The sequence below is a fragment of the Symphodus melops genome (assembly GCF_947650265.1).
Source record: "Symphodus melops genome assembly, chromosome: 11".
Taxonomy (NCBI): domain Eukaryota; kingdom Metazoa; phylum Chordata; class Actinopteri; order Labriformes; family Labridae; genus Symphodus; species Symphodus melops.
Window position 1 is genome coordinate 17,857,437 of NC_136701.1, and position 22,602 is coordinate 17,880,038.

Below are 22,602 nucleotides of genomic sequence, written 5' to 3' on the forward strand. Positions count from 1 at the left end.
GTCAAGTGTTGAGGTGGAAACTGGAGGGGAGGTGATGGCAGCAGAGGTCCCCTCGGCTCATGACCGTGCATAATGAATGTCCACAGACTGCAGTGGTCTGAGTGGAGGAAGGAGAGAGGAGCCCCATCTGTGTGATTTTTGTTGTTGCCAGAGGAACAAAAAAAATTCCTAAATCAAGAAAATGAATAACTTTAGTAATTTGTTAATTAGTACATGTCTTTATGATTTGATTAATTTCTGTGCACACCAGATGTCACTTAAAGAAAGAATGATTAAACAGAGAGAAGAAAAAAAACTTGAAGGACATGTTTTACTAGAAAAAGTGTCATTATACCCTGTGTGGCCAACCATCTCTTGTACAAAATGTTTCATATTTTAAAAGACGTCCTGGCATAAAGAATATATATAATCTCATACCCGATTAATACCAGATATTTTAAATTATTTGTGCAAAGTCTCTAAAGACAAGAAGATAAAATGTCTTTTTTTTTTGAGCTTGAAATTGTGAATAAATAGGCGTTTGACTAATATTCAGTTAAAAAAAAAGTGTAATTTGTAAATAAAATATGCCCTATTAGTATTGAATAATGCAATTTGAAAATAATGACATAGTCGATCTCTCACAAATGAACTGATCTTATCATTTGACATCAATGCACTAATTAATGAAAATGTTACAATATCGAAAAGCAGCCAAATAAGTAAAAGGAAGAGGCTAAAGATGCAAACAAACAACAACATAAATAAAGAATGCAGGTGCATGTTTTGAAGCCTGTTGTCAAACATTTTGTTCAAGTTGAAATTCAAAACTAAAGGTCAAATATTAGATGGGGTGAGTATCTGTCTGTCCATGAGCTATAACCATTATCCTTCAGAGACAGGTGTGTATGTGTGTGTGTGTGTGTGTGTGTGTGTGTGTGTGTGGGGGGGGGGGGGGGGGGGGGGGGGGGGGGGGGGGTTACACTCAGTCAATCCCAGGGCCTCGCTTTTCTGTCAGCAGCCTATCAGCACTCTGTTTTCTTCTATTGAACAGTGTTGATTTGAAACATGCTTGATTTTCAGAAGTTTTGTTCACCGATGATTGAAATCTTTTTACACTCTGAAACATCTTTTTTCCCACTCACCCTGACAGCTGAACCTCTATTACAATCAGTCTTATTTATCTGCTCTTTTTCTAGTCTGTCTCCTGTCTGTTTCTGCCTAGCCTTCCCATCCTCTGCACTTTTTTTATGTCTTTCTCTCCTTCTTTTGCCCTCAATCAAACTGGGTATTTTATATTTTGAGTGGAGTAGTTTTTCTCAAAAAAAAAAGAGACTGCTCTTGTATATTGGTGCGCTCCGACCTGTTTGATTGAAGGAGAGCAACAAGATAGTCAGAACTACAAACAGGTGCAGACAACCGCAATACAATCTGCTGAATACTTGTGCTGCTGCTGAAACTGTCCTTTAGGGATGTAGTCGTTGACAGCGTGGGATTGGAATCTAACTCATTCAGAAATTAAATGAATAATGTATATTTCCTTTATGAAAAACAATAACTGGAAAGCTCTGTTTTTTTAGCTCCTCACATAACAAAGTGAATGAGGCTTAGAAGTGCATGCAAGCTGATGTTTATTGCATCAGTATTATTGAGCGCTACAGAAAAGCTATGAGAATCAGTGTTTGAGAATAGGTCAGAGGAGACTTTGTAATTTGCATCTTAAAAAGCAAAACTTCATTGAGGGACTTCAATGTTATTGATTTTAACATTGCTGCTGGCCATCTTAAGGCATAATTTATCCACCAGTCTTTCCACCATACTAGTGTATAATTCAACCTGGTTTAAAAAGAAAAAAGCTGAACTTCATCGCTAAATGTTTTTACCAGACAATCTGTCTCTGAAGCTTTTCTACACCTTATGACCTAGACAACAAACACAAATACTGCGTAGGCCCTCTAGCTCCAGTCACATTTGCAGCAGCACAAAACAAGTTGAAGTGTCAGAAATATGAGAAAGATCTTACCATACAACTTCTGTTAATAGCCCGGGCTTTAATTTACCTCAGTCTATGAAAAGACCCATGTGGGACACGTGTCAATATGAGACAAGCTTTGAATTATTTTTAAGCAAAACTTATGCGCAAAAAAGACAGGAAAGACTATGAAATTGTACATTTACACCAGAAATAATGTATTTAAGTGTGTATAAAATTAGGGTATCAATAAAGAAATTATAAATCAGGTTTGAACTTGCTTTGTAAAGCTGCATGCCAAGTGAAATTACTACCAAGGTCCCTCTTTTTATACTGTACAAGTTACTCAGAAACAAATGTTATAAGTCATGACATCTGGACATTATACTTCAGTATAACTAGTGATTTGACAAAAAACTCAACAAAACTACAGGAAAGCCCCTAATTCATAGGAAACATCACTTTTACTCATAACCACATGTTTGACATATAAGATTCAAAGGTGAAAGGTCAAACACAACTTTATTGTCCCTACAGGGGAATTTGTTTGCAGCCGGAGACATACAAATACATAAACACTAATAAATAATCCAAACATCAAGTTCTTAGGTACATAAAACGTAAAGCCCAGCAGAGATGCCCCAGCATCTAGATAAAAGCGAAAGTGCTGTGTGTAATGGGCAAGAAATTAAAATTCAACTCTAATTTAACAGACAAATAGCAGCAGGTGCAATTGAGACCCGATGCCCTTTTGTCTGCACCACTCTCATGGTTTATCACAAGTCATTTGTAAGTGCCCCTTGCTCTTGTTATTGTGTCTCCAACTTAACTTTTGGAATATTAAAAGCTGTTTAAACTTCCATGAAAGTTATCTCCCACCAACACCCCAGTAACAAAGACACTCTCCATCAGGTCACATAGATTTCTTAAGCTCTGAGAAAGAAAGCAGCCGTTTGTGGTTTCCATGTCACGACTGAGCCGCATCAGGACATCTGCTCTGCCACTTGGTGGGACAGCAAACTATTTAATGCCTTAATCCGCCCTAAGCTGTGGCTGGAACCCCCTGGTGACTGTCGCACGCTGCACCAACAACAACCCACTCCATTCATCAACCTAATGGGCTTTATATTTTTAACCCTTGCCATTTATCAGGCTGAGGCAGCGTGATGAGGGTGAGAGGCTCAAATTCCCCAATGCCTGCTTCAGCTCAACAGGGATACCGTTGATTCATGGTCCCTCTTCCTTTTCACATCACTCTTTTTTCTCTCTTGTCTTTTCTCATCACTCCCTGCTGTTGTGTGCCTCCCCTCTGCTAGCGTCCCTATGTATTCTATCAGGCTGCCTTTCTCTCTCCCTCACTCCCTGTGGCTCTTTCCTGCCCCCCATCCTTCACCACTATTCCCTCACCTCCACACACACTTATTCCTTCTCTTCTTTTTTTCCATTCTTATCTTCCTCGCTCGTGATTTTTTTCATCACCACTCCCTCCTTTTCTATCTTGACTGAACTTTCTTCTTCCCTATCTTCCGTGTGTTACAGGACTTTGGGGATGATGGCTCCCTGTATATTACCAAGGTGACAACCATACACATGGGGAACTACAGTTGCCATGCCTACGGCTATGAAGACCTCTATCAGACACATGTGCTGCAGGTGAATGGTCAGTAGCATCTCATTTCTTTCATACAGTGGTGGAAAAAGTGTGAACAAGATGCTTCAGTTCTGCTTGTTTTGTTTTCTGGTTGTTCTTAAAACATTTCCTTCCTGCTTACAGTGAAAATTGTCAGGCAACGTGCTCATCATGTTTAGAAACATGATGGTTACACTGAGTGTGACATTGTCCCCTGACTGTTACTCCAAACTTTATTTATCTGTTTTGCTCCCCAAACCCTTTCAGAAAGGCTTAAGTTTCCTCATACATATTCAGAATAAGATGAGTTCAATTAATGGTTTCATTTTCGCTGTTGAAAACAAAAAAACACAAAAGCTGTTGTGAATTCTTGATACATCTCTTGTAATGACAAAGTGCTCAGGAATACCTGTGGAGGAGGGAGAAAAAGAAGGCGTCAACCAAACAACCACAGAATATAAATTTGAACAAATTCAAGTGGCATGCAGCAAATAATTAAATGTGATCTCTTTCTTTAAGGTCAGAACCAACAGCAGCAACGGCCCAATCAAAACTTTCAATTCTCTTCAGTGTTTATGTGGTGTAGAAGTAATTAATGTACAAAGTGAATCCGCAAAGTTTCCTCCAGTTTTTAGAAAACCCAGGGATGGAAAACTTACAAACACTTAGTCACACTCAAACCAATCAAACCACTAAAAACAAAAAGACATTAGCTTGCTAAAACAATTATTTTATAATTGAACATTAATTTTCTTTTGATAATGAATGAATCATTAATTCTCTCTTTCAGCTCTTCATAATAAAGCTAGCCTTTTGTTTTGCGTCAACACACTAAGTTACTGTGAGCATAAAAGCTTCCATAAAATGTGTTGTTGTTTTGTTAGTTCACAGGATAACAAGTGTCTTTAACACAGCATCAGAGTGAATTTCTTTTCATTTAAATTACATCATACAGGAGGTTGAAGTCTAATGGGCGCTAGGAGCGTACTCACTTTGTTCACTGCAGTGGATAAAAGCTACTTAAGCTATCTGAGAACCAGCAGACACAGTCTCCACTCATGCTGATTTTGGCAGGCTGAACTTATCAAAGCACTGTCTTGCTCATATTAATCATCTTCATAACGGTCTTCCTCTCCCCTGCATTCACACTCACGAATTATTACTTGGCTTTTCTGCAAAGAAATCCAGGGAGGAAGAAGTTTAAAAGCCCTCCTACCTGTAACGTAACAAATCAAACATTCAGCTCCGATTTCTGTACGTTCTTAACAGCACAGCACACGCTGGAGAAATGAATTCTAGTCTGTATTAAGGCCTTTAAATAAAGTTGGTGAGCAGGTGCTAGAGAGGTGTCATGGAGGCTGAATAGGTTCCTGAGGGATGAGTTATCAGGAGAGTACAATTACCAAATGTTTATGTCAGGGTTTTAAGGTATATCCGATTAGATAGGATGGATGAGTTAAGGGTGAAATGGATGGGATCCAAGTGACACATTAGACTAAATGAATGGGCTGCATGGAGTTGTGTCAGAATAATACACTTTCTCTTCTTATTCCGATGAAAGAGAAGACGTCACTGTAGCTCGAGTAACAGCAAGGTATAGTTGTACTGCTAAAAATGTTCTGGTCTTATTGTGTTACCAATAATGTTTGTGTACTGTTATGGGAAGTGAATGCATTGTAATAAAAAGGAAAACAGGAAAGGGAAAGCAAAGGGCCGTCTGAAAAAAGTGCTATGACAGAGATCAACAGGGACACAAATACATCACAGAAACTTAAAGAGGATAAAAGTGAACCATCTTTTCAAGTTGACGTATTTTGGAAGAGTGGGTTTTGACAGCGAGCGATCATATTTCTTTTTTGTTAATTCAAAATTAATTTAGTTTTTTTTTTGTTTTATCAGTTCTTTACATTCTGTAAAAATAGCTTGTTTTGAAGTATTACTTGTTCTGAAATAGCTTTCTAAACCAAAATAAAAGACATATTCAATGAAAATATGAGCATCAGTATTTAACTTGAGTGAATACCTCTTTCACATTGGACTACTGCTAGTTATTAAAATGCGGCTTCTGATGACTCGAAAAATCGCGTGAACTTTTTAAAGGAGAAAACATTGAGGAAAAATCATACCACTACATAAATAAGCTAGTAGCCAGCAACAGCTGCAACATTAATATTGCATAAAGGTTAAGGGGAAAGGTTACAGGTTTGAACAGGAGAAGAGGGGATTTAGCGTAGGCCTCGAGGTTGAGAGAGTGCCCAGCATCACAACTAGAAAAGGACATCTTACCTGTTCATGTAAACTATTACTTCATATTTCATTCCCCCCCCCTCGATTCCTTCACATTCATTTGCCGTCTGCTCCGTGGAGGCGCTAGTAAGTGGTAGATACGTCTCAACATCTATTTCATGCAGGACTCGAGCTGTAATAAAGCAGCCCCAGAGCTCTTGGATTCTTGTTATGTGTGAATATATTCCATGCTGGGGTGAGACAAATTCTTCTCAGCCCACTGCGTGTGTGGGTGTTTGTGCTATATTCCCCCTGGAGTTACTGTCTACCATGAAACACTGTGTAATTATGTTTTTTCACTTGCTTCTCTCTCTTCTCTCCATGTTTGTGTCTTTGCTTTTGTTTGTGTTCGTGCGTCCAGTCCCTCCAGTGATCCTGGTCTATCCAGAGACGCAGGCCCAGGAGCCTGGTGTGTCTGCCAGCCTCCACTGCCACGCCGATGGCATTCCAAATCCCAAACTGCTCTGGCTGAAGAACGGCATGGACCTGCAGCCCAGATCCTCCAAACAGCTCTCTCTTATAGGTGAGGGGCGTTTAAAGGGTAGCAGATATTGTTTCACATCTTGTTGGTGCAGTGTTTTTCAATTGCAATAGTGTTACATACAAGGAGTCCTGCACTATTCCAACACTGCAGAAATCGTACAAAACACCGAAACTGAGAGTAGACAAAGAAAAAAAGTGTTACTTTAAAACTTGAGCTCTCACAAACCAACTTTATTATTAAAGTCTGAGCAAGGTCATTTCTTAGCACACATATTTAGTTGTCTTTTAATGAATTCACACTTCAAACCAAGGAGATTAAACCAAGATTGCACTCACTTCCTTCGGTCTTCAAAATAAATCTTCTAATTCTTGAGTAGTGACTGAAATAGGAGATTAAGGTAGAGAAAATAAACTGTAATATACTGTGTGTCAAGAGTTGGCAGCTACTTATCTAGTCTGCTTTTAAGAAGACACTCTCAATATCAAGAGAGCAGAATGGAGCACTACTTTCCTTTTTATGGCCCAGTTCTCATTAAGGGAGAGTTTATTGGCTGTGTGTGGGTCATTACCTGTGGTAATAGCCTGTTATCAACCCTCAGACACTCAAACATGGGAGGTTTTGCAAGGTTCACCAGCACATAAACGCTGCAGTGTCATTGGTTACAGATTGTCAAGTTAATGCAAGCAATGGCAAGGAGCGGGAATTATACTTGTATTTTTTTTCCCTTTACCAAATACCAAGAAAATTGAAATAACAGAGTGTAAAAGTGGTGTAGATTTTCTTTTTAATTCAGCAATGCTTCCAAACTGAGATCAGAGCACAGAGGAGGTTTCGATTCGATTTCCACGTCCACAATTCATATGTAATGTCAGGAGTATAATAAAGACATCGTAAAAGTGTTTCCTCTATCCTCATATTTTGGTTCTGTAAAATCTGAGCCACACATTCTGGCAGTTGGTGATGAGAAGTATTGATTGTGAGCCACAGTTGAACAGTAAAGAGGGAAGCAGCTTTTTTTTTTTTTTTTTTTTTTGCTGACTGGATGGAAACTTGTTCTCCAGCCTGTTGTAGAGCTCAACCCTGTTGTTTACTTCGGTAAGCAGCAATACTCTTAATAGCTGAAGCTTTAACTTGACAGACGACATTATGGATCATTTGTCGGACCAGAATGCATTGTGGGAAGAAGGCTCAGTACATTTCCTGCATGAAGTTGCAAATTAGTTGACTATCGCTGTACATGTGGCTAACATTAGCATCAGTGTAGTGATGATAGCTCAGGACAAAAAATCACTAAATCTCTATAACGCTTTATACTTTTTTTAGCTTAGGATGATACCTGAAGGATGTGTCAGTTGATTCATTGACTTACATTTCTACCTGCTTTAAATAAAATGTAAACTTGCAATAAAAGATGTTCTGTGCACGTTGGGCAGCGTGCATTAATGAGCTGTTAGTATTTCAAAGTGTTTAGTAAGAATAATTACTTTTTTATATATATATCCACATAACATATTAATACTTAACCAGACAACAGACACCACAGCTAAAGACTCCAAGTGTTTTTTGTGTGTGGTGTACTAATGTGGAAGACCAAAGTTATCGGGTCAGTGTGTTATAATCCGGGTCTTAGGCTGCAAAAAAAAGTAAGAGTTGAAAACGAGGTATAACAAAGGATAAGAGCGAAATGTGTTAACAACATCATACAATTAATAGTAAAACAAAAAAAGAAACAGCTGAGGCGTGACGTTCACACGTAGTGTGAGAACAAGAGGAGAGAGAACGTTTGGAGAGGAGGAATATATGGATGAGGACTAACTACACCGGGCCTCGGTCAGGTGTAGCTCCTCCTGATTACAACCCCGCCTCAACCGGAACCTGCAACAGAAAGAAAAACCTATTGGTGTGAAGGGGTAGTCACAAGTGATGGTAAATGAATCTTCTTTCTTATAAAATATCTGGTTAGATCAGCAGCACTGGGCTAGATGAACCATTTTGAAATCTTGCCTTACAAAGCTGTTTTACCCTATTTGTGGCAGAGAATGCAAGCTGTGAAAAACAACACTGACACATCACCTACCTTATAGCCAACAAGATGACAAATAGTAATCTTTATATAGGCATAAATATTATAGAATCTAACAGTCGAAATTGAATTGGAGTTGTGCCACTTAAGGCAAAAGGCCCCATTACCTCTCAACCCCCGAGTATATTACCCATCATTCCTTTCATACACCCATGAGATGGAATTAGGAAAACTTACAGCCTTAATTTCAGACTAAACCAATACCACGTAACATTCCTGTCATTTATATCATCGCAAATTGAAGATATAAAAGCTAATTAAATGAGTAGTTGATTCAATGGTTTTCAATAAGAATTGATCAGAACATAATTACAAATTAGACTTAATTAAAGTGGTGTCCCAATTCTATGAAAGCTGCTTTAAGGCAGATTTCACTTCAAAGCATTACACACTTCTTCCCTGATAAAAGAGAATTACTATCGCAATCCAAGAAGACATTTCACTAATGCGAAAAGCTTTACATCAACTTCTGTAATTGTTATTTCACAAGTCAGTGGGCGTGAATCAGATGGCAGGGAGGGTTTCCAACATAGGAAATGAGAACAACAGGCTATGCTGTATTACTGTTTGGTAAAATATTTATTCTGCTGGAGAGCAAACACCAACAGTATAAAAGCTTCAAGTTAAACAGGCAGGTAGAAAGTAGATTAAGGAAGGAAAGGATGGAGAGATGGGAGGTTGAATGTGTGAATGTAATATGTTTTATTGAAGTTCAAAGATGCTGTAGATAGAATGCAAACATGCTTTTATGTTCTTATTCAACTCGGCTTGAAAGTGCACCACACGTCAGCGCGCTCCCCACACACTGTTAAGTGTCTTCATGGTACCGCTACATACAGTACAAGAAGGATCAGAGTGCAGCTGTACATCACAGAGCTCGATGCTACAGTGAACATCAAGAGAGTCCGTCTCTGATCATGACTTCTGTGTCTAAACATCACCTGTCACCTCCTGCTAACATCAACGCTGACACTCGAGGCAAACAATGCAGCCTTGTACTGAAGAGAGGTGTGAAACAAGACTTCACTCAGTGAAACAAAGTGACTATGTCACCGTACAATGTTTGAAATGGGACACATTCATGATAATGTTGGAGGAAAAGCAGAATGTCTGTCATGAAGTTTTACAGGGCTGAAAAGTTTTCAGCAACAAATGTTAACTTTCTGAAAGATGAAGATAAATTAAATTGTCCGACCCAATCCATTGACACACTATGACAGAATGTGTCAAGATGTTGTGCATGCAGTTGATATTTCTCTTTTCAGGATCAGAATCACCATTGTGAATTCACTGCCATTACATTGACATATACGACTAATTTTTCTTGGTGCATTGGTGGAATTTGTCTTTGTCTATTTTTATCAGTGACACCTCTGAGTGACATTGCGGTTGAATACTTACTAAGATGATTACAGCAAGTCAGCTTGGTCTAAATATATTGTGTTTACCTAAAGTCTATATTAATCTCAAACCCTCTGGACCATCTTGTTGTAAGGGCTTTTATTAGTAATACAATTGGTATATTGCATGAGCTCTTCAGTTAGCTGTCTCAAGTGTATGTAATATTCTTTTCTAATAAAACAGCATCATCAAACTGCACTTTATTTTATTTCTTTTGTCCTCCCTTCTCGTAGCAAACGGGAGTGAGCTCTTCATCGGCAGCGTTCGGTACGAGGACACCGGAGCCTACACCTGCATCGCCAAGAACGAGGTGGGAGTGGACGAGGACATCTCCTCACTGTTTGTTGAAGACTCCGCCAAGAAAACTCGTGAGTAATAGTGATCAACACTTGAAGGCAATAATGCAACGATGCATTCATGAAAAATAAAATCAAAAATGTACATTTTTCTGTTAGCTAAAATCTTCTTTATCTTCATGCGTCCTCAATCTTCATTTACATGAACATTGGTAAAATATTACTGAACAGGGCAATCAAGAAGAGAGACTTCTAACCTTTCTACTGTAAATACTAAGTGAGTCTTTCTATGCGCTCTTTTGACTGTGTGTGGTAAAAAAAGAGGCTCTGCTTAAATATCTGTGGCGAGCTCATTACATTTCAAAGCTTAAACAATCTAATCACATATTTTATGCTTCTTTGATATCTGCTCTTTCGTGAGATTGCGTCATTTTGATGACTTAATCATCTGTACAGAGAAAGAGAATATCAGGCCACTGGATTTTAAACAGAATAATCGATGACTTGTCCTTCCTCAAGGCAAGTGGGATCTCTTGATTTAAGAGGAAATATGATCCTGTCAAAGACGGTGGAGAACATTTTGTAGCTGTCAGATGTGTTTTGTTCACAATGGCATCTGAGAAATCACCTACTCTGTTATCTTGGAAGATGTATGTCTTATTTTTCTGCAGATAATTAATTGTTATCCCTCTCTTTTTCTCCCCCTCTTCCTATTGCTCGTTGGCTGACTCGGCAGTTGCAAACATTTTGTGGAGAGAAGAAGGTAATCCATTACACTTATTAAAAAAGATTTTGTAAATTAAAGAGCACGGGTGCTGAGCTGCCCAGAAGAATCCTTAAAGTTGTTTTCTGTCGAGCAAAAGTGAACTTCAAATCCTGCTTCCCTCCTGCACGCCCAAGGTGTTTCTTCCTTTAGCTGGTGTGGTTTTTAATCTGTTTTTCAGATCACCTGGGGAGGAAACATTTACACACTAGAAGGAACTACTTGCATTTCCAAATAAGACCAGAAGTATTGTTGGGCAGAGAACAACTTAGTGGTTTTCTGTGTTGTTGTTTTTTTTTTAAGAAATCCATACCATCTTTTTGGTATGGATTTCGCACAACACTGGATGTGGGAACCACTTTTACCACACGTCCATAAAAAGGCTGAATGGTTTAGATTTTAGTCTAAGAAACCTGGGTCAACGATATCTTAGCAGTTCTGTTGTGGGTGTCATTTACAGAGACTTAGTCCGTGGGTTTGAATCCCACGTCGGTCCTTTGCTGCATGTTGTCTCCTGCTCTCTCCTCTCAGCACTGCCTCTCTTCAGCTGTTCTATTTAATAGGACAAAAAGCCCAAAAAACTATCTTTAAGAAGCAGTCTGAGAGACGGATCTTGTCAGTGCTGATCACCCCTCAAAGGTTGATTTTAACTCGTTGGGAGGGTATGAGTTAGTTTATTCATACACCTGCCACGTATATGTGTGTGTGTGTGTGTTTTCCTGACAGTGTGTATCACAGCCTGTTATACAGTGTGTATAACAGGCATAGTTACAAGTGTAACTATGATGTCTTAACAGCCTGACAAATCAATCATAATAAGTTTGATTTGCCTCTTCATGCATTCCCTTTTTTATGCATACATTAGTGTGTATATGAGCCCATACTCATCATCTGTGCACATGTGATGTTCCTGACAGCGTTATCAGCTCGTTACTCATCTTAACATCACACTGTGATCCCTGCTAACTCATCAGCAGCTGTTCATAGAGCGCAGACAAAATGTGGAGTGTTTCCTCATACAGACGGAGCCTTTCACTTGATCCCTCTTTCTACAGTATGTGGAGAACATTTTGCTGACTGAGCCCTTTGTAGGCATTGTCAGAATGGCTGTCAGCTACAGTACACGCTGTCCATGCGAATGTAATAACATACTAACAGCATTCCTACCGTTTCTCGCCCAGCGGGGAAAGTGAAGTGCCCATCACATATGTCAGAAAAGATGAAGAGAGGGACATTTCGGCAATTTGTATCTGTTGTTTGCCTTCGAGAATGTCAGTCAATATTTTCCTGTCTTCCTGTCTTGTCTTCCAGGTTTGAGTGTGGGAAACATGTTCTACGTGTTTTCTGATGAGGGCATCACTGTTCTGCAGCCCAGTGAATGTGAGATACACAGACACATGAAGCGGACGGAGAGGATTGTTGCTACCTATGTAAGTCAATAGATTCAATATAAAGTTTTGCTGTGCAACAAATTCAAACAAACAATATACTTCATTTGGTCCTAATAAATAATAATACCAAGTGTTTATATTATCCATAAAAGGTGGAAGTCAAGATCTTTAGGATCATTAAAATCACAGCCTCAGACATTTAATAGATCACAGAGCGCTTTGTTATCTTCTGTCTGTCTTCAGTTCGAGTGTTCGAGGGCTAAATGATGACCATCCTTCCTTATTCCCTCCCCTCTCTGTTGTCAGTGTGGGCTCTTCTCCTCACTTGTTGTAATGGGATTACTCATGTCTATTAGTCAACAGCTCTCTCACCAGTGGACTGTCCGTAGTTTATCCCAGAGACCCTGAGGCTTTTAATCCACTGGAGAACATCCCTCTCTCAGAGGAATGGGCTTTGGATGGTAAAAGTTGCTTGTTTCTTCTGAGGGATTTGGGTTTTACAGGACCCTGTAATTGTATTAGAGATCAATACAAACTCAATAAGCCATGTGTTAGCCGGTTCCTGCTGTAAACAGCACTTTCTCTGCTTTGGGGAGGTGGAGAGGAGGTGGGAAGACTTGAAACACAACCTTTTGTGTTTGTGTGTGTGTAAGAGCGAGTAAGTGCACAAACGTCCCGTCAGCAAAGACAGCGAGCAGGGCCTTAGGGGGTGGCATGACACGTGGGTAAGAAGTGTTTTTTGAATTTGTTGATACTTCATGTCAAACTGATGAAAAAAAAATCCAGTCTGTTAAACGCACAATTGTCCCTGAATGGTCTTTAAAATATATATATATATATATATATATATATATATATATATATATATATATATATTAGATGAGCCAACATTAAAAAATCTCATTCTGCTTGTTTTTATTTACAGTTGCAATGAAGTATTATTTGACAAGATTTAACAAAAAAGAAAAAAAGGTTTATATTCCCATCATCACAATGACTCCTAAACTTTAGAGTTATTACTGGTGAGAAATGCATCCCACTGCTTTCCTACAGTATGACACACCAGGGAGTCGTGCCAACCTTATCCTCCCTCCTTCTTCTCCCCTCACTCCTTCTCCTCCCATAATCCTCTCTGTTCTCTGTGGGTTTCTTCGCAGGAGGAGATGTGCCCTAAAGGTGAGGGGGTGTCACCTCAGCACTGCGTGTGGTCCTCAGCAGTCAACATCAGAGAAAAGTACATCTACGTGACACAGCCCCTCCTGAGCCGACTGCTGGTTGTCGATATCCAGGCGCAGAAGGTGGTGCAGGTGGGTGGAGCCGGTGTGAGGCCTGTTGGGAAACATCAAAGTGTAGTTTTAGAACATCACTGACAGTATTCATCTTTGAGTTAGTGACTGACATTATACGGCTTCTGAAGAAACATTTTGCATATCGATATATTTTGAACTAAAGTTCATCAATCAGAATAATGTTCAAGGAGAAAGTTCACTTTCAAGAGATTTGAGGAAAAGTTCAAGTTTTCTTTTTTTTGATTCCGCTGTGAAGTGAGTTCAATCTTTAGGGGTTTTTTTTTTTCTCTTAGAGATGTTTGATTGATCGATCCAGTTGTCTGTATGCTCTCAAATAATACAGATCCTTTATTTTGATTTATACCTGGGTGAGTTTTGTTCATCCCAATCAGTCAGTGTTGCAGAACCCCTCTCCTATCAAACCCCAGGGCTTCACATGCAGCTTTTCCATCGCAGTGAAAATGAGAATGTGTTGAGGAATTATTTCAGCACACTGGGACATCTCTCTGCAGGTAGAAACAGGTTGGCAAAATACATCAATTGGCAAAACTCATATCATAAACAACAATCGGCAAAAAAAAACCTTTTGTTGGTAAACTTCTCATATTTGCCCGCACCAAGCCTTACTGCTGGAACCTGGATGTTACTTTATCAGAGTTTCGGGTGACCTGCCTGGCTTTGTTTGAGTCTCTGATGGATTTGAAAAGTTCGCTCTCTTGAAGTTTTGGCCAAACAATTTGTTCAAGATTAAATGGTTTCACCTGTTGTTGGTACCGTACGTGTCATGATTAATGATGGTAAAACATATATTCAATATAAAATCTGACTTATAGTTGTGCAGGCTTACTAAGCTAACCAGTGTAGTTGGGAATGAGCTTTAGTGGTAAAAAAAAAAAAAGCTTGATTCATTAAACTTGAATCACTTACAAAATGAAGACAACTGAATTTAATTAAATGTATGCAGCCAACATTTGGATGCATGTCAGAAATCATCACTAATATTAGGGGTGTTTAGTACATCCAGGTTATACCAGCGTGGTTAAGTTGTGTCGTATACAGCAGCAACGTAAGAAGACCACATGCAAGGTAAAATAAATCAAAACACCTCAAGCGCTAGAAACAATATGGTGCCCAGGTGGGTGCTGGCTGACTCTCCATTCATCTTGGCTGTAACGGCTGTTTAGAGACTGAATCCCTCAGGGGTTCTACCCAGGGTCAACATCATTTATACCGTGAGCTCAGGATGAGAGGAAATGGGCCTAACTCAAGGAGGAAAAGGAGGCGGGTGAGGAGAAGGGACACAAGTGAAAGTCGAGAGAATGAGACAGTGAGCGGGTAGAAAAGTCATTTTAAACCTCACCAACTTGACCTTGTTGTCAGTTTAAAGTAAAAGGAAACTGAAGGCCAGATAATAATGCACACTGAAACAAGTCTAAAAAATCAGTTTACTGAATTACCCCAACCTATTTTAACAGACTCAAAACAGTACAGTCTATACTTATTACTTTAAATTAGATTACTTTCGAGAAAATACAGTAATAATGGGATTTAAAGAAATAAAAGAAACCGATTTGATCTGGCACATAAGATGTTCTCACAACTAGAGGTGGGTGATAAGATGGTTTTAGATTGTGAAAGATTACAAATGTTGAGCAGAGGGATCGTTTATTCAATCTGATACGGTTCTATGCCCCCTACACAGACGCATCTCCCTTCCAATTTTACCTGGCAAGTGAGCTGGATTTATGGCTGAAATCAAAATAAAATATAAGAGTTAGTATGTAAAAAATAAATCCATCACATTTATAGGGAACTGACTGAGATGTTTGCAGTGTTAAGGTTTGCGCTTTGGTTAGCGACAACAAACCTTTTTAACGACCCAAGAGACGTCATTAACAGTCCGCTGAGAATTAAACAGAACAGATTCAGATTTACAATCAACAATGGGAGATACAACTCTGTTGTTTTACCTGCTGTTGTTTTCTGCTCTCTCTTGGTCTTTATAAGTAACTAACAAGCTGCTCCACTCATAACTCATCTGTTGTGATAACCGAATCAAGAATGAAACGAGAAAATAAAATGGAGAGAGGAGATGATATCGGTGAAGTTGGAGCCTTGGTTGCGAAGAAAAATAATTTGTACAATACACTCATGCATGCCGCTTGAAGTGATGTCAGTCAACAGCTCCTTTTCCCCTCCATCAGTGTGCAGGTGAGAGTGAGTAACCATGGCGACTGTCTGTCCACATAAATCTCAAGATCCAGTCAAACTTACTATGACCACAAAAAAAATAATCACAGTCTGGATTGCTCTGATTATATTTTTTTTGCCAGTTTATAAACAAGACCAATGATAGTCCAGTGATGTCATAAAAAAAACCATATCCTTTGAACAGAGGCTACGTCCTCTATAAAGCTGCACTGTAGGAATTCTCTGGGGCTACAAAAGAGCAATAGAACATGTAATCTCCACATTTTTTTTAAATGATTCCATCACTGTGTGAAAATGCACCAAATGAACTCTAAAAATAAAATCAAAGCCACACAAAAGAAAACACACTATACTAAATCATAATCTTTACATTGGTGCAGAAAATGCTCAAAATGTACATGGTGCAAGCTATCCGCAAATATTTTATTAACATGTATTGACCAGAAGATTGTGACTGAAAACAAAGACATTGTTTTCAAATAGACTAAACGCACCAGCACAGTTTTTTTTGTGCACTTAAAAACATTGTTGAGGGAAATAAGTGGTTAAACTGGTCAGTACCTTGTAGATAATTGTGATTCTGCCATAAAGAAATCGTGAGATGTTTTTTTTTTTTTATCATATTGCCAACCACTACTAAAGACCACAAAAGTGTAGTCTTCCTTTTTTGCTCATTCTTATTCAAAAACTGTTTAAATACTTTTCATATCGCTCTCTCTCTCTCTCTCCGTTTCTCTCTCTGTTTCTCTCTCTCTCTGTCTCTCTCTCTCTGTCTCTCTCTCTCTCTCTCTCTCTCTCTCGCTCATAGAGCCTGCCTGGCCTCTGGGAGCAGGGGGTTAATGCATCCTTCCCTTTTCCTTTCTTTTTCAGCTCAAAGCTTTTGGTTCTTCTAAGACATTTGTAGTTGCCTTTCAACAATGGCCTTTAGAAAAAAAAAGGGAAGATGGCAGGCTGCAATGCAATGTACTTTTACACCTGGCAGAAGGAAAGAACAAAATAAAAAAATAGTTGTTTTTTCTTAAGTGATGAAGTCAGAAAGCTGCATTATATTCCCATGAGAGGCCACCAAACCCAGTGATCAAAAGAAAGGTCTACTAGGGCATTTCCAAGCACTATGTCTGAATAAAAGATAGTAAGACACTTACCGTTGTTAAATTCAGCCAGTTTATTTTTCTTCAGTCATACTTGGATTGCAAGTCATGATCTTCAGCAGACAAAAGATTAAAAGGCCTAAACTATTAAGAGAAAATTACAAAGACAAAAGTGCAAAGATTAAGGCTTTCATGGATTTGAAAGTTGTTGCGCCCAGAGATATTACACCTTTGTCATCTTTTCCAACAAAAGGATCTAACCTAGACTGGCACGCATAAGCCTCCTTTGGCTCTGAAGACAATCTGCACATCAGCTAATTAATTAATCAATTGAATTAAATTGAATTGAAAACAGGGTAAGTTCCATGGAGTTAAATTACATATTAGTTGATTGAATGATAAGAGTGGCTTATTTGTATTTTTAAATGTATTTATTTTCTTTATTTTTAATTTAATTTAATTTTAAATTCATTTGAGGTTCTTTAAGCCTTTTTTTGAGCGACAGGAGTTTCTTAGACAGTGGAGTCAGAGAAGAGGAGGAGAGAGCAGTAAATAACAGACTGAAAAGGAGCTATACAGGTCGGATTTGAACCTGGGCCGCCAACTTTAAACACAATAGCCTCCTCAAGGGGCAACTGGTGCCACTGAAGCCCCGGCTTATGTGTATTTACAATTACATTTTGGTGATAAATATTATAAGGTTTCAGCTTTATACCCTCTTACCTGAATTTTGAATTCTATATGTAATAATGGTAAATCTAACTATTTTGGATTTTACGTTCAAATGCAATAGCTGGAGCTTTTTATATCTGTTGGTCAATCAAAACAGAAGTTTCTTCTGAAAGGTAGTTTTGCAAATGGGTCTAAAATCACACCTTATTATAGCTATAATTTAATTTATAGCTTAATTTCTAATCTTGACCTCAAATGTATATATTAACATAACATTACCTTTCCTGAATTCCAACAGTTCCAGAGTTAAAAACAAAAAATCAATTCTATTGGCTCCTAGTCGGCTGCAATGAAGCCTGACCTTAGCTTTACTGTATCTCTGCTCCCATCATGTAGAAATCTAAACTCACACGAAGACAAACTCACACTTGCAGTCTCCACATACTGTACAAACACACATGCTGAGCTGGCACTTGGCTGACCAGTGCAGAGCAGAGGGCTGGACCTCCCATTACTGAACACAGAGCCTGTGGTCTCGCTCCACTGGTGAGGGTGTCAGCAGCTCCCTGTCCAGCCAGCCAGAAGCAGGGTAATGGATTGTGTTATTCTTTGTTGTTGACATTGCAGCACGCCTGAGGTTGAGTACACCCCACCCCCATATCTCTCTTTTCACTCTCCGACTGATCTCTTCTTTCTCCTCTGCCTTTCACCGTCACAGCACATATTATTTCTGTGCTTTCAACTGATGGGAGTCAGATATCACTGCAACCTCTCCAACTCTATCCATTTTGGCATGTAATAAACAATTATTTGGGTTATGGCCAAGCAGCAAAACCCCGAAAAAGCAAACAAAATTCAAATGGACAAATTCAAATATTAAAAGTTGCAACACACTTGTACCCAGACATGAGGATAGAAAAGGAATGTGTTTTGAGAAACGTCCACTGCCGACTTGACCTATTGATAAGTTTACATATATGATTGATAAATGTGTAAAGAATAAGGGGGCATTACCAACCTGGTTGACCAACCAGGACTAAATCATTTGTTTTCCTGTTTCCAGTCCTTGATATACAGGTACAGTTTTTATAATTCAGGTCGGCGTGCTGCCCTTAAAACTGTACACTCTGTGGAAAAGAATTTCCCCTCGGGGACAATAAATAAAAAAGTCAAAGTCAAAGTCCATAGCCTGACTAATATTGAATTAATGAGACTAAAATAGATGGCTGAAAAGATAAATGATTAATTTTCTGATGTTTGTGATTGTTCTTGTTGTTGTTGTGTTTTTTTGATACATTCAAATAGGTTTATTGTGATTGTTGCACATACATTAGTTTCCCTCTGGTTCATTTGTAAAATAACTTGCTAGCTAATGGCTGTCTATTTCAATGTCTTAAAGGTAGAATGCTAACAATAGGACAATATTTGACCTTTTTCTTCTACACTAACTTGTTCTTTTGTAATGTTTCAGCACCATGGATAAAACACTAAATAGTAAGCTATATGACATTAACGATGATCTTTTCTCTACTTTCTTCGACTGTTTTAGGCAGTAGCAACAGATCCTTTTCCAGTAAAGATGCTCTATGACAAGTCACATGACCAGGTGTGGGTGCTAACATGGGGGGATATGGACAGAACACACCCAACACTTCAGGTGAGTGTGTTTGGTATTTTACGATGAAATGGTTTCTTGGGTTGCATATTAGTTTGGATTCTTTGTATTTCATTGCAGTGGTTCCTCTTCAGAGACAAGTATGGTCTCTGTCCATTAACAGTGTGCACTGGCACCGCTCACAACCACACTTTCAGAGCGCTTTTCATCTGTATTTGTTGTTGTTAGGTTATGAAAGTTAACTTATGCTTACCTCAGAAGTATCCGCGAGGTCTATTTTAGAAATCTCTGTATGCTTGATATTTTGTTTTATTCAAGGAAATCACCAAGAAAACATGTAAAGGAATCCTCTTCTGTTATCAGAAGCCGACTAGATCTTGAAATAGAAACCTTGAAAAGACGAGTCAGAATAGTTTCTCTTCTGCCATTCTTGTTTACAAAACTGATATCAGATGTCTTGCCACTTTTTGATTTTGATTGGTCGTTACAGAAGAAGTGAAGGTAACAAGTGTAGCATTGCTACAAAAGTATCTACAAAAGTAAAAAACTATTTTCCACTGAGAGCAATCAACATTTGACGCCATAAAGGCTCATGGTTAAAAAACGCTGAACTTCATTGGTTTTGTGTGGCGTCAATGGACACAGGCCCTGAAGCTGTACAACAGAACTGAGCTCAGAAACTGACCATTTCTGAGCTGTTTCTTTGTTACTTTTACAGAAACTTATTTTATTTGTATTTTTTCTGTCATCTCTTCTTTTTCTCTATAAGGCATAACTGGCACATCCACCAGAAAAAACCCTACCCAGGGAAGTTTATCTCGCGGTCATGATTTTGTTTAAAGCTGTTGATAATATGCATAAAAACAAGCCTAAGGCAGCGAGAACAAAACTGTTCATCTGTATTATTGTGGTATTTTAAACTGCCCTTCACAGACCTTTACCGTTTGTGTACATGTAAACTCTGATGAGTGAATCCTGGAAGAGTATAATCTATATAAGCAGTACAAAGTTAAACATGCGAGGAAAACAGCACATCATAACTAATTGAGCTCCTTAGTGTACCTCCGTCCCTTTTCTACATGATAAGTATTTATCTGACAACATCTAATTTATAAATGCTTTAGCGCATTTACCGAGCCAGCAAAACAGCAATTCACAGCTGCAGCGTAGTCTGCTGGTGCCTGGTGTCCCTTTAGACCACTGGGTTTGGAGGCATCACAAATGAGAAATGATCACAGGTGTGGTTGTATTTAATCCACCACAGGGGATTGGGTGAGGAGAGGAGAGGGTGGGGAGGATGCAGGGTTGAGGAGGTGAAGGGGAGGAGAGTGGAGGAACCAATCTGGTGCCCATGAGAGAGGTATGATGCTGTTTTAAAGGGACAGTATTTATGTGTGTGTTTTTGTCTCAGCACTGCCTTGAGTAACACCACCAAGGGATCCCACTGTAATCTCTGTAATAGACACAAACATGTTTATTGTTCTGCTGTGTCCCATTGGAGGGAAAGATCCCTTTACAATCAAGTGAGATGTTGTTTTCAGCTCTCACTGATGATAATGGTGCTGGGTCTATTGATTAAACAGAGTGCAGGGATGGAGGCTCTCAAATGTATGTTTCTTTCTTTACAGGTTCTTTGAGTGTATAAACTCATTGCATACATTTGCTAGTGTTGTTTGCCTCGTTGTTTTAAACACTAGAGGTTTAAAAGACATTGACTTTGGAAATTAGAGTCCACAAAATCCTTTGAACTAAGTAATTTAGATCCTGCTTCCATAATAGTCTGCACTGATTACTGATTGGACCTTATTTTGTCAATCTGAAATTAAACTTGTAAAATTGTTGAAGTTTCTATGAACTTTTTCTGTCAAGTTTGAAATAGAGTTTTTCGTGATCTATTGTGATTATTATACAGTGGATTACATAAACCAATCACTGCAAAAACACATGGCAGCTACTTAGCTATTTACACTGAGCAAAAGCATCCATGGCTCATAATTATTGATAGTTGCAATAGCTAGGTCAGATTACATCGATTTTGATCTATCCATCTCTCTAGCTATACATACAGTTATTGTCAGCATTAACATATCAGATGTCCTTCAAAATAAAAGATTTCAACCATACATGATCTTTCAATCCACACCTCCACAGTCATTTTAAACAAGCTTGCGTAGTATTTATGAACAATGATTTCACACTTACACCTTTCTGAATGCATTTGGAGACTTTCAGTTTAAATACCATAAATGCCTATTTATCATTTCAAGCCATATTTTCTAAGGCTTTAGATAAATGTAACCATTAATACGTGTTTATGGAGCTTTTAAAAATACTCTTCATTCTTTAAGTTGTTCTTTCAACCATGCCAGATTTAAAAAAGTAGACATTTAACTGATTGCAGGATGGATTATTTATATATTAAGGTCTTTTCTATGTTCTGGCAACAAACAATTAAGTCAGACATTCTACAGGTTTATATTCTATATGGATAAGTGGTTTGTGTGTGTGCGTGTGCATACAATTCCCTCTTTATACAGCCTTCCTTTACTGAGTGTAGGTGTGCTGGCGGGGGATTTATGTCTGTGTATTTGTGACAGTACATTGCATGCTCTGGGTCTCTGCTGGAGTATTTTTTAAACTTCTATGAGACTTTTACTGTCACATAAAGCAGAAAATTCAGTGAAGAATCATCTTTTTTTCACTGACAAAACAATTCTCCACTTATGTCATTTTAAACAGAGTTCATGGAGCAGCTTTGTGTAACACAGCTCTCTTTGTGGGTGCTGCCTGAACTGCAGAAAAGCACTTTTTTTATGTTTTTCATTTTATTCATTTCCTCCTATCTCTGCAGCGGTTGAGGAGTAATGAAAAATTAGAGAACAGGGCATGGATCCCTCAAAAATGCAATTGCAGGGAAAATGCATAATGGATTAGAGCCCACATGAATCACACCACAAATAAACGGTCTGATAATGTCGTTATCATTTGGACTGAAAGTAATTGACCTGTTCAGCAGCAGCCTGTCACTACCAGAGGCAGCGCTTTGCTTCAGCGGATCATATATGTGTATGGGTGCAGGTCTGTGTGTGTTTGCATGCTAATGTGTACGCTCAGGATGTGTTAACGTGCTTGTGGGATTGTGGGAATGTGTGTAAGAGTGTGTGTGTGTGTGTGTGTGTGTGTAGGTGTGTGTGTGTGTGTGTGTGTGTGTGTGTGTGTGTGTGGTAATTTAAAACAGCCAAGTTTTAGGATGGCTCAATATCTCTGTGTAAACATCCGAGGGAGTGTGATTGTCAATTCATTAGGGAAGACAAATGGTGGATTCTCTGGCGGGCAGTGAGAGACATGGCCTTTCAGACTGTCAGTCCGCTCTGCGTCTACGTGCCAAGAAGACATTTTACTCGTGGGCACTTTGTTTTTCTCTGTGCACACAGAGATA

The 22,602-nt window shown here is 38.8% G+C and overlaps 1 protein-coding gene across 2 annotated transcripts in view; it reads left to right on the forward strand.

Moving 5' to 3' along the window:
• Positions 1 to 22,602, forward strand: part of fstl4 (follistatin-like 4) — a 169,270-nt gene that overhangs the window by 140,596 nt on the left and 6,072 nt on the right. For both annotated transcript variants that reach the window (XM_079356394.1, XM_079356395.1), the window contains exons 8-14: positions 3,491 to 3,611; positions 6,229 to 6,390; positions 10,069 to 10,203; positions 10,868 to 10,894; positions 12,206 to 12,324; positions 13,443 to 13,592; positions 19,098 to 19,205. In XM_079356394.1, the coding sequence (XP_079212520.1) occupies positions 3,491 to 3,611; positions 6,229 to 6,390; positions 10,069 to 10,203; positions 10,868 to 10,894; positions 12,206 to 12,324; positions 13,443 to 13,592; positions 19,098 to 19,205 (822 nt within the window). The remainder of the gene's footprint in view (positions 1 to 3,490; positions 3,612 to 6,228; positions 6,391 to 10,068; positions 10,204 to 10,867; positions 10,895 to 12,205; positions 12,325 to 13,442; positions 13,593 to 19,097; positions 19,206 to 22,602) is intronic.